General features: G+C 43.8%; 1 protein-coding gene across 1 annotated transcript; it reads right to left on the bottom strand.

Moving 5' to 3' along the window:
• Positions 1-1,460: 1,460 nt before the first annotated feature.
• On the bottom strand, positions 1,461-9,244 carry LGALSL (galectin like). Its single transcript, XM_023224016.1, has 5 exons — positions 8,762-9,244; positions 7,927-7,998; positions 7,658-7,746; positions 6,830-7,007; positions 1,461-4,597 (listed from the first exon to the last, which is right to left on the bottom strand). The coding sequence occupies exons 1-5, from the start codon at positions 8,795-8,797 to the stop codon at positions 4,454-4,456; spliced, it is 519 nt and encodes a 172-aa protein (XP_023079784.1). The 5' UTR covers positions 8,798-9,244; the 3' UTR covers positions 1,461-4,453.
• Positions 9,245-13,043: the final 3,799 nt, after the last annotated feature.

Here is a 13,043-nt window from a genome sequence, read left to right as displayed (position 1 = left end):
TTGTTTGTTTGTTTGTTTGTTTGTTTTCAATTGAGATGGGGTCGCCCGAAGTTGCTCAGACTGGTCTCAAATTCCTGGTCTCACATGATCCTCTGGCCTTGGCCTCCCAAAGTACTAGGATTACAGTCATGAGCCACCACACCTGGGTGGTTTTGAAAATACAAACCCCTGGGCCCTACTCCAGACCTGGTGAAACAGAGATCTCCTGGGGGTTGGGGGAACGGGAGAGCTATCTGCCTGTTAATCACACTGAAGTTTAAAGCCACCAGAGACCTTTGTCTTTTATACTCACTGATGGATCCAAGTGACACAACTCAATAAATACCTGTTGAATGAATGAAGGCCTTAAGGGTTCGTGGCACTCAAAGGCCCCAATTACGGATATATTTTCCAGGCCATCTAATCCAAAATGCTGTCATAAGTAAAATGTCACATCCCCCAAGAGGTGTTCCTAACCAGGCTAGGGAGCAAGGGAGGCTCTCCTATCTTTGTCCAATAGCCTCAGCAAACTGTCCCTACCTTAACAGGCCTCATCTGCCAGTACTTAACTACAAATGCTGTGACCGAGGAAGCAGCAAACCAGCCTCACAATGCTACACTCTAAAAAAAGATGGGATCAATAAAATTAAGGTATAAATAGGGCCCTAGATATAGCATGTGAGTAAATCTGTCACCCAGCAATGACAGAAGTTGGGCAAGCTTCTAGAAGCCATACAGTTTTATCTGTAGGCTGAATAGCCAAGAGATTAAACTTCTTCCCTAATCATTCAAACCACACGAAAAGAGAAGGCAAGAGAAATGCAATCTTGTTTCTGTATCCACATTGTGCTAAGATTGTATTTGCTGATAAAAACCCACTGCATCCTTCAACATCTGAATGGATTAATTGTAGTGTATCTATACAATGGAATGCAATAAAAACTATTGATATACACAAGAATGACTCTCAAATGCATTATGCAAATTGAGAAGCCAACTCTAAAAGATTACATGTTATATGATTGTTTTTAAGAAAACATTACAAAAAATGCAAAACTATGGGGAGGGATAATGGATCTGTGGATGCCTAATTAGGATTAGGAATGGGGGACAAATTTATCTGCAAAGGAGTAGCACCAAGGAATTTTTTGAGATGATGAAATGATCCCATATTCTGATTGAGATGGTAGTTACATGACTATATGTATATGTTAAAACTCAGAACTTTATACCAAAAGAGTAAATTTGCTGTAGGCAAATTATATTTTAAAGGAACCCACTGCATTTACCATTCACAATGTAAGTTATTAGATCTCTGAGGGCCCTGAGACACTTTTCTTCTGTTTATCAGTGTGGGGAATGCAGGAAAAAGTTATCTTGAGGCACAAGTGTGAAAGTGAGGAATCACTGCTAGGCCTTAGGGTCTATGCTAAGTACATTATACCTGGCGCCAAATGTAGTATGTTAGAAACTGGAAACTGTTTTGTAGAAAATTCCTTTATTATAGTGCAAATAACTTTCAGCAGTGACATAATATAACAACACATTTAGCAACATTTTATACCACGCAGTAAATAAGAAAGTGTTTCTTTGAAAATGTGTCATCATAGGAACATTATTTCTACATTAATGCCAGAAAATGCCAAGGCCGTTTATCTCAAGGCAACAGGGCTCCCTCCTTCCTTTTGGGTATCTTCTTTTTAACACAAATGAAATGACTTGCCATTTTAACAAATCCTCAATTATAAAAGCGATGTCTCAGGGGGTTTTGAACTAAGGTCGGCAAGATTTGAAATGGGGCTTCAAAAATTTAAATAATAATTTTAAAATACTTCCGGAATAGCCCAAAAAGTAGAAGTCACTTCTATTAGGTTTTAAGTAGATATACCACTCACTCCAATTTTACTGTAGAAATGGACAGATTGTCTAAAGCCTGCTTTCTATTCCCCCAGAGCCTGATTGTTATTTATACTCCTTGGTTTTGGTTATCGCAGAACTGGGGCTCTGGTCAGAAATAACTCCTCACATACCCAAATATTTTCCTATGGAAGCTTTAAATTGCACTTTCCATCCCGAAATTCTCACCTTAGACCTCACAGGTCCAGGAGAGGGTGTGAATATTGTTTCCAGTTTACAGCTAAAGCCCCTTACTAATTTGGGCTATACCTGAATCAAATCATCACATCATTTAGATTAATCCCAATAGGCTTATCCAAGGGGTTCCCACTAACCTCACAGAGAAACAAACAGTTAACATTATATTTTCACACTAAGCTGCCTAAGGGCTTGGCTGCTAATGAGTTAGCTGATAGGTAGACAGAATAAGAGTCTCAATTCCAATCAGTTACACGCCCTGCTCCTCTAGTTTCTTCTGAATTATGCAGTGGGTGGGAATGGTTGGCCACTCAAAAGAGTCTTCCTATGGGGCTCTTCCACCATAAGTTGAATCAAAACTCTCACAAATGTTATTTCAAGGTGCCCTTTAAGTCTCTATACAAACACTTCTCAAAATTTAGGGACTTTGAAGTGACAAGCCATGAGAAGTTAATCACAGGCTTGAAAATACCTGGTACCACAGAACAGCCCCCACGGAACAGGCTGAATATGGTTAAATAAGTTGGCTGGTACATGAAGCTTTTCAATATACAGCCAGTCTTGTTGGATACAGTATCTTCTTATATAATACAATGGAACTGTGCTAAACAGTTTCAAAGTTGAGAAGAATCCAAATATATCACCTATAAAAAATTCACGATTTTAGTTTGTTTATTTTAGACTTTGGTACTGAAACACTGTCTACATTCTTGACACTTGAAAATGACATGGTCACTTCAGTGCCTCTGCATGTTGTATAAAAAAAAAAAAAAAACTCAAAAAAGCAAAGCAAGACAAGGATGTGTCATTACAAGACACAGTATGCTGTACAAACAAAACCTAAATTATATATAAATACACCCCCACCCCAGAACCCTGTCTTCCCTCACTACCTGATCAAAGCAATGCCAAGGGTCCCTCCCTCCAGGGCCAATGTAGCTTGTAAAGTCCAGAACCCAGGACTTTAAGCATCCCTTGCCTTGCAGTGACATTTACAGTACTGCAGCCTCCTGTTGGAGTCACCCTGTTTGATCAGTTCCATAAGTGCAGGGAAACGCCTACAGCTTAATTGGAAGCATTCACTCTACTGGCTGGATTCAAAGACCTGGAGTCCTGGGAGTTAACCTTTCAGATAAACTGGATCATTTCCTAATCTGAATCCCATCTAATCCTACTATCTCCTCAGAGCCAACACAGTAGGAAGCATCTTCTACTCTGAAGCTTCCAAAGGCATTACTTAGGGATATTGGTGAGGGTCACATAAGAAAAGTTATACAATGAGCTAACAGCTTAAGTTGATATAAATTACTTCCAAGTAAGTTATTCAGGGCCATTTGCTTCTGCTTTACACTGAATTCCACAGTCATTTTCATATTATCCCTTTAAAAGTTTATATTATAGTCACTTTAAAAATTGTCTAAGCAGTCACCTCTTGTGTTTTTGATTAATTTAATAACAACTTAATGAGCTATTATATAAATCAAGAGAGAAATAATTAGTCTTAAGGAAGCCAATACTGTGCTAATTCCCAGTAAGGAGAAAAAGCAATGTAAATAGAATTTTACATAACCAACAATAACTTGAAAAGCAGTTTTATCAAAATGGTTTTGCAAAGGTTTCCCAAAAGCACTTACAGCAATTTATATCAAGAGATCCTAAGTTTAGGGGTATGGAGAATCTCAATTCTTTAAAGTAGAAATTCACCAGTTTCATAATTGTAATATGTCATTTTCTCCCCCAGGACCTAAGATATTTATACATTCAAAAGTTTATAACTTGCTGTTCTTGAGACATTGTTTGTTCTCTACTACATACATTGAGTAAAATAAATAACTACAAGAAAGCTTCAACAATCTGAATTAACATTATGCTGTGCAAAACAAAAACAAAAACAAAACAAAAAAAAGTCAAATCTTGAACAACCTACATTCTATGTAAATACCCTGACTAAAATATTGGTTGTGCTACACAATTCCACTTCAGCGCAGAAATGCATTGATTTCACTGTACCGTTGTTGTTGGCTTTTCAAGTGTCTTTAGCACTTCTGTTTCTAAGCATTGCCTTGCTTCGAAAAGATGAATAATTTGCTACCAAATCACAAATCATCACAAATCCATTTTAGTGTGGTCTGAATAAAATCCAGCATAAATGTATTATTTTATTCTGGGTATAACGGCTCGGTGTCTTTGTCCCAACAGCTTTCTTCTTAAGGGCAAACCATGGTTGAAGTTGTCATTTTGGGTTTAAACTGTACAAAAGATGAGACAGTGAAGCTTGCCATTTCTTTTTAAGTGTCCAGATCTTGCTAGGACACTTCTTCCAGACCAACAGTCAGACAGTTGTGGCACGTGATCCTATTTGAAATAGAGGTGGTCTAAATCAGCCAAGCTTGGTGATCTGGAGGTCTCCGTTTATCTTTATGGTGTCAATTGCAGATAACGTTTGAATGCGATGGTAAAAATCAAAAAGTTGGTGTCCATCCACAAACACTCGGAAACGTGGGTGCTCACAAAGAATTTCCACCTGGAAGAAACAAAATAATAATCCACAATTTCAGTGAACCCTACTGGGGAAAACAAATAATACTTCATTTTAGAGAAAAAAAGGCAGTATCTTCAGTGGTTCACAAACATTAGAATGTATTGAAACCTGCAGAGGGCTTGTTAGAACACAGATTGTTGGGCTTTACCTCCAAAATTTCTGATTCAGTAGGTGTAAGAATGTGTGTTTCTACCAAGTTCCAAGGTAATGCTGATATTGCTAGAATAGAGAACCCACTTTGAGAACCATTGCTCTACACTACTCAATATAATACCTTTTAAAGATTTAAAACTGCATTGCTTTAACATATCTCCCTTCTCCCTATACTCCAGAAAGTGATGTAAAGTACCACAGACTTGTTTATATGGCACTTAATGCCTCCACTGTCATCCCCTGAACTATTCTATTCCACCTTCAGAAGGGCCCCTCACAAGGCAGAACTGGCATCCATTAGTAGCAGACCATAATAGTCTAGACACTCAAAATATGCTAAGCACTAAGGCAGAGAGAAGGTTACACATAGTAATTACCACTGGACAAAGAACATGTAATTAGCAAGGTTTTGTTGAGTCAAACAGAAATACTGGTTCCATAAGGTAAAAGCTTTTTCCTCAAGTAATTTACCATAAAGTTTAATTACTGCTAGTGTGCTATGATGGGTTTATTAAAAGCATTGGTATTCACCATGTAAGGAGGCTCCATATGTGATATTAGTCACATTTAATTCATATTACTAAAATTTTATCACCAAGAAAGGCCTATTTCACTTCAGTTTTGTTGTTGGGCGCATTATATTCCTCCTGGCAGTCAGAAGCTGTGGTTATTCACATTCATGAGCTATGCATTAAGGTTCATCACTGAGAAACTATCCTCGCCAAGAGGAGCCCAAGGGGACATCACCATTCTAGAGAAGGGGGTGAGGAGAGAGAATGGGTCAGGGTGCTTTCCAGAGGCTATAACTAGAAGGGCAACTATCTCAATTCTACCACCGATGCAAAAATCATGGATTCTTATTTTCCCCTCAGAATGTAAGAAGGGAAGTGAAATAATTACTTCTTCATGAGGCACTTGAAAATTTCTAGATGAAGGGTAACCAGTTAAGTGTAGTTCTGTTTTATTGGGCTCATATGTCATGGAGCTTTTAACTGAGTTGTCATTATTGTGATGTAATGTGAAGGTGTAATGACAATTCATCACTAGGTCTGACCCCTTTTCAACACCATTACTACTTGCATTTCCTTTTGTTTTTCTGACAGAGCTTTGCTCTGTCACCCAGGTTGGAGTGCAGTGATGTAACCATAGCTCATTGTAGCCTTGAATGCCTGGGCTCAAGCGATCCTCCCGTCTCAGCCTCCCAAATAGCTAGGACTACAGGTGTGTGACACTACGCCAGGCTGATCTTTTTTTTTTTAAAGAGGCAGGGTTTTTGCTATGTTTCCTAGGCTGGTCTTGAACTCCTTTGCTCAAGCAATCCTCTTGCCTCAGCCTCCCAAAGTGGTGGGATTACAGGCACAAGCCAATGTGTCACTACTTGCATCTCTTATTTGGCATTGCCTTTCATAGAGAAAGGTGCTGCTAAGGCTGCTTGATTGAATGAAAAGTTTGGATTGTGCTTCCTGCCCAAAAGATAGTGGGGAGCAAATCTTTATTCATCCAGTCCCAAGGGAAGGAATTTGTCAGCCACACAGTCTGTAACCATGAAATAGACTGAGGTTAATTAATCCAGAGCGGGAAACAAGGACACAAACATGGCCTCATTAGCAAAGGGAACAAGAGAAAATGAAATGATCATCATATTTTTTAAAATGTCATACAAATAAGGCTGAGAGCTAATAAGTAGCTCTCAACCTTATTAATATTTATTAATATTTAATAAGTGGGTACTTACTAGTATTGATTGATCAATCAGATATTTGGGGGTAGGTATCTACTATATGTTGGGTACTACATAGAAAAGTTACTTATTCTTAACAATTTGGTCATGTAAATATGGGTCTATTTAAATGTATGAGCTGAATAGAACTAACAGTTACTATGGCAAGTGTTAATTTACATCCACAAACAGAGCTCTTTTGATCTTTTTTTCACCATTGGGTGACAAATTTCCTGGACATGCAAAAATTCTGGCCGCTTCAAGTGTTCTTGGCACACACTAGATAAGCCGAACATTATCACCCTGCCAGTGGCTGAAGCCGAGGCACTCGAGGTACTCACCCTGAATGGCTGGTCTGGAATGAATGGAAAGTAAGGGATTGCTGACTGTTCTTCACCCCTCTCCCCAGATATACAAGAATTTCTGAGTAGCTGCCGATCTGTGAACACAGCTTTGAGTTCGATTGCCACATCGGCAGGAGGGTCTTCCGAGTCCCCACAGGTCAAGCTGATTGCAAAGCTGAAAAGAAAATCATCTCATTGATTCAGGGCTGGATATAAAAACATTTCAAAATGACCCAGGTGCTTATATTTCCTGTTCCTCCTCTGGGTTTGCCCGTTTTTAAGAGGCCACTACTCTTCAAGAGAGGTTAGATTATGGAGAAGTAAGTCAAACCAGCTTATTTTGTTACCTAAAGCAAACTCTGGTGAAAACTTTGGTGGAGTTGAAAATGACTAAAATTAGCGATTTCAAATACCCCAAAGCGACCACACATCTATGTTTTAATCCACTTCGGAATTCTCAAAAACCGCCACAGAAATTGACCACGGGAAATAATGTTAAGTTGGGTTCTTATTCATCTTGATAGTTCTTGCTCCTGGCACCATGTTTCAAAACCATAAAAAAAAAAAAAAAATCCTTTGGCCTCCCTAAGGGTCAAAGAGAAAATGTGGGCCTATATTTATAATCTCTGATATAAATAGCTGTCTGGAGAAATGATGGCTGGGATTCATACACATTCTTTTCATGGGAACATGGTACTTTCTTGGCACTGGCAACTAGCAACACTGTCCACAAGGAGAGGAAGAGGAGGAGTGCTAAACCACAACAGGAGTGGGCAGGCTCAGCCACAGCCTGATAGTTCTGTCCTGACAGAGACTCTGCCTTACCTCTCTGGGTTGAGGTCTACGATGCCCATCACTAACACCTTCTTGCCTGGTCTCATGCCACCTTTAATGTGCCCACAAAATGGTACTATCTGCAAAGGGTGGGAAAAGAAAAATGAGTTTCACAGCCTGTTAGGGAAGAGCCAAGACCTCAGATCCTGAAGGCCTGACCCATTGGAAAATGCAATAAACAAACGAATAAAATTTTAAAAAGCAATGAGAAAGGAGGAGGGTACAGGCAGAGACACAGAACACAGAGCAAAGCCATTTACCAGTCGTGGGAAGTACACGTCCGCTTGAACTGGAGAGCTCAAAGAGTTGTTTAAATGGCCATCATCTAGTTTCTAAAAATAGAAGCACACAGATTGGCTTTCCATGGGCTCTTTTTGGGGGGGCTGGAGGAAGAACCCACACAGATGTGGTGGAATCCAGCAGTCTTCCACACGCACACAGTGTCTGCAGATGATGCCTCTTCACTGTCTCTTAGATAATCTCATAACCCCCGAACAAAACCCATCCTTTCCACCCGGTGGTTAAGCTTCTGAAGATCCGCAGACCCTTCAGATCCAGATCAAAATCAAGGTCGAGGTCCACCGAGGAGCCAGAGCCCCACGCCGGAGGAGGGCAGGCCCCTCTTCAACCGCAAACGCTTCTGGAAGCGCGGTGGGCCAGGCCTGTCCTCCGGGACGTGGCTGAAGTGGAGCGGCCGTGCTCAACTTCTCTCGGGAGCCCCGGGCGCCGACCCATTTCCAAGGGGGAATCCCCGGGACGTTGGGGGCGGTGGCGGGGCGCCCGCCCCGGACACACTCACCCACGCGCACACCTGGCTGGCGGTTGCACGGCACAGATCCGGCTGTCGGGCGCCCCCACCCCGCCATCCTCCCCAAACTCCCTCCCTAGCCCAGAGCCCTGCAGCCCGGGAGCCTCTCCAGCCCCCAACACCGGCCGCGCGCAGCCGGCGGCTGCTAACAGGTACCAGGCGCCTTCCCACGCGGGGGGCGCTGGCCAGGCCTGCGGCTTCTCAGCACCCCAGCACTGCTGGAGCAGGCGGCAGCGGAGTGCGGGGCGGCGGGGAGGGGCGCCTCGCGCGCGCCCTGCCACACTCACCACCACGGCATCGCTGTCGGCCACCGATCCCGCCATCTTCTTGCCCGGCGCGGCGGGGTACGTGGGACGCAGCGCGCGGGCGGGGATCCCGGGGCTGTCCTGCGCGGGGCGGGGGCGGGGGCGCGGGTCCGAGCTGGCGCGGGCGCGCGCACACACGAGGGGGCGCGCGCGCGCACTCCCGGGGCCCGGCGCCGACCTGGCAGGCAGGGCCTGGGAGGAGGGGAGGGGAGGGAGGCAGCGCGGGCCGGGAGGGCTAAGGTGCTCACCGCGGCCCGGGACAGCCCCGGACCTGGACCGACGCTGCTGCTTGCTGCCGCTGCTGCTGCCCGACCAAGAAAGGTGGCAAGGGCCGTGCCGCGTCGGCCCTGGGCAGCATTTAAAGGCCTCCGGGGCCCGGCTCGGGAACCGGGAACAGGGCGGGGACCCGGCGGGGCTGCCGCGGCTTGCTCAGCGGGCCCTGCCCCTCGGCCATTGGACGGTGGCGGAGGCCGGGGCGGGAGGGACGGGCCTGTCCCGGTCCGGGAGGGCGGGGACCCTGTCGGCGCACACCGGCCAGAGGGTGGGCAGGGCCGGGGCTGGAGAAGTGAGGGCCCGAGCCGGTCAGGTGACAGGTGCTCGTGCCACCGGCGCCACTCCTTCCAGCCTCCTTCCTCCTCCTGCCACGTCCTGGGGGCTGGTGGGGCGGTGGGAGGCGAGGTCGAGGGAAGACTGGGTGCTGGGGGTGGTATTCCAGAGTGGGAGACTCGGCAGGATTTCTTTCAGAGAATTCCAACAAAATCGGGGGAAGGATTCATTCTGCTCTCTAGGGCAGAAAGAGAATGAAAGGTCTGAAGGCTTGCAGAAATAAATGTGTGACCTGAAAGAACGAAGCAGAGAGGACTCAAGGTAGGGACCTTTCTATCCCAGAAGGCTAGAAACAGAAAGGTCTCTCTTCCCTGTGGAAGGACAGGCAGGTCCGGGGTTCCCTGGACTCTCTCGGGCAGGAGTCTAAGCCTTACCAAATCAAACTGGGCACAGTCACTGTCCTCAGAGAGCCTCCATTGAGCCCTGTTTTTAACAAGTCACTTGCCCAGTCTGGGGTAGTAAGCTTCTCACTGAAAATCTCCTCATACCCTTCATGGAGTACTTCCCGGGGGACACACACCTCTTTTATTCAAGCCAGAAATTCCTTTATGGCATTTCCACACTAGGATGATTATGTAACTTCTCAGATAAAGCTGTATCAACATATCCTCTATTAGGTGACATCCTTGGCTGAAACATTCCGTTGCATGAATCACCGGGGCGTTCTACACTAATAAGCAGGGAGCGTGTGTGACCTACTGCAGTCCCAGAGGGCCCCTCAGAGGCTCCTTTTTTTTTTTTTTTTTAAATTGAGACGGAGTCTCCCTCTGTCGCCCAGACTGGAGTGCAGTGGCGCGATCTCAGCTCACTACAACCTTCGCTGCCGGGCTTCTTTCTAGCCACTGCAATTGGCTGTGTGGCCTAGAACATCACTGCGGCTTTTGTGTCTTAGTTTTCCCTTTATGGACCAGAGCTAATCATGGTAATCTCAGTTGAGCAGGGAGAATTACCTACACACGCCTGTAAGCCTCAGTCGTATCCTCTGGAAGTGGTTCTCGAACTAGAGGCTGAAGCGCAGCACGCTTGTGGCTGCAGCACACTTTGTTTACCAGTATTAGCTCAAAATCACACTTCGTTATATTTTAAAATATTAGGCACTTATAGGAAATTATTGACATTTGAAAGCCCACTTTAGTATGTATCAGTTTCTGAGAGTCTGGTATAGAGAAGAAGCATTAAAGTGCAGTAGTTCTTTGTCATTAACTGAGTGACACAATAAGGGTGATACAATATGTGATGGAGTTAAAGAGTCGGTGTCCTGGGTTCAAATTCTGGCTCTACTATTCTCTAGTTATGTGATCTTGGAAAAATTACTAAACTTCTCTGTGCCTTAGTTTCTTCATCTGTTACTCAGAGATGATGATGATGATAATAATGCCTGTCTCAGGTTATTGGGAGGATTAAGTAAATGCTTTCCTCAAAACAGTATTGGGCACATAGTGAGCACTTATTATACAAAAATACTGAGTGCCTGCCATATACCAGGCACTGGGGATCCAGCAGGTGACTTTTTTTGCTGAGCTTACATTCTAGTGGGCAAAGGAAGTCAGTAAACAAAATATGTCGGGTGATAAAAGCTTTAGGAAAAAATAATAAGGCCAGGTGTGGTGGCTCATGCCTATAATCCCAGCAATATGGGAGGCTGAGGCAAGAGGATCACTTGAGGCCAAGAGTTTGAGACCAGCCTGGGCAACACAGAGAGACTCTGTCTTTACAAAAATAAAAAAAAAAAAAATAGCTGGGTGTGGTGGTGTGCGCCTGTAGTCCCAGCTACTTGGGAGGCTGAGGTGGGAGGATCACTTGAAGCCAGAAGGTCAAGGCTGCATTGAGCCGTGATCTCACCACTGTACTGCAGCCTGGGTGACAGAGTGAGAACCTGTCTCAATAATAATAGAAATAATTTAAAAGCCAGTAGAGAGAGAGACAGGAGGTAGGGTGATGCTATTTATACAGGATAGTCAGGGAAGCCACCTCTGGTAAAGTGACATTTGAGAAGACCCCTGAAGAAGAGGGGTGAGTCATGTGGACATCTGGAGGAAGAGTTTGCTGGCAGAGGAAACTGCAAGGGAAAAGTCCCCAAGTGCTGGGGCTGGGGGCAGTGACTGAGGAGATGTGTAGCTAGAAATGGATAGCCCTTCTACACTGTGGTTGAGGATTGGCTTTTACATGGGGAAATAGGAAGACATTAAAAGTTTCTGAGCAAAGGAGGGACATAGTTTGCCTTCTACTGTAGATGCATCCACATGCTGCTGTATGGAGTGGCCTTTGGAGAGAGGGTGGATGGTAGGAGGGAGGGTAAAAATGGGACTTAGGAGATTCCTATAGCATTCCAAACAAGATGTGATGGTGGCCTTGACACGGTGGAAGTGGTGAAGCTGTGAGAAGCCCTGGGCCCTTGATAAGTCCTAGCTGTTATCATGCAGCTTTGAGAGTTCATATGGTCTTCTGAGCCTCAGTTTCCTCACTTGCAGAATTAAGGGGCTGAGCTCATTCATCATTCCCTCTTAGCTCTTAGAAAGTTCTGGTTCCTGAAAAGCTGTGTAAATACTATCTAAATTGAAATGGGTTTGAGAGTAGGTGCTGCTGAATGAAAATACTCTTGGGTTGAATCTTGATAAGTGCTTTTGTAGGGTGAAGAATAACCCTTTGATTTGTTTTGTAAGTGGAGTTTAAGATATATGGATTGCTGGAGATGAGTTTCTTACATTTTAGAAATGTAAAGAATAGGAAGGTACTAAATGTGCTCAGAATATTTTATCATGGAAAATCGCTTTTTATTCCAAAAATGCTTGATTCCTTCTCAATCTATGGAATGGTTTGTTTTGAATATGAAGAGCAGAGAGAAAGCCTGAATGAGTTTTTTTTGTTGTAACTAAAAGTTGAGCAGGGTCAAGCTATCCCTTATGGGGAAAAGCCATTAGCAAATTAATGAATTATAGAGCTTAAAAAAATCTTTTTTGAGTTGTATAGCGAAGAATAGGCAAAATTTGCTCCATATAATTTGATTATAGGTATTTGTGTGTAAAAACATTAACCAAATTGGGACCCATTCACAAAATGCAGTAGTGAAATTTCAAGATGAACTGTGTTACTACTGGAAACTACTAAAAACGTTAAAGAAGTGGGGAAGGCAGTCAAACATTATTAGCTTTGAAAAAAAGTACAAACACGTCTTTGAAGATGGGCTTTGCTAAATGATTTTTCCAGAGGAAAACAGATTACTTCCTTTTTACCTTAACATTTTATATGTTTTGTTCAAATGTATGCACATACAATTTCTAATATTGGGAGGAGAATAAATATTGATGACAATTCAGCAACTATTTTATCAGTATTGCTACATGCTGTGGTCCTGTGGAGATAGTTGAAAATGCATGAGTCTTGTCCTCAGGAAACTCACAGTCTACTCTGGGACACAATGGCAGGATGTATTAGTGGGTAAGATAATAAAGGCCTCAGACCCACAGCCTGAGCACTGATGCAGGGAAATTCACTCCCATTTGGAGGATTAAGGCCACTTTCTGAAGGAGGTGGTGGCATATCCCTGAGCATATGCCTGGCAGCAACTGCTGCAGAACTACAAAAGCAAGTCTTCAAAGACCACATTGCAGCTCTGTTTGTGGCGTAAATTCTAACCCCACTCTTCTCTCTGGTGTGG

This window comes from Piliocolobus tephrosceles, chromosome 15 (assembly GCF_002776525.5).
Source record: "Piliocolobus tephrosceles isolate RC106 chromosome 15, ASM277652v3, whole genome shotgun sequence".
NCBI lineage: Eukaryota > Metazoa > Chordata > Mammalia > Primates > Cercopithecidae > Piliocolobus > Piliocolobus tephrosceles.
This window is presented reverse-complemented; position numbering and strand designations above follow the sequence as displayed.

Coding starts and splice junctions, on each gene's coding strand:
- LGALSL (XM_023224016.1), bottom strand. CDS start 8,797: ATGGCGGGATCGGTGGCCGACAGCGATGCCGTGGTG. Junction 7,999..8,761: donor CCGACAGCGATGCCGTGGTG/GTGAGTGTGGCA, acceptor TTCTATTTTTAG/AAACTAGATGATGGCCATTT. Junction 4,598..6,829: donor TTCCAGACCAGCCATTCAGG/GTGAGTACCTCG, acceptor TGTTTCTTCCAG/GTGGAAATTCTTTGTGAGCA.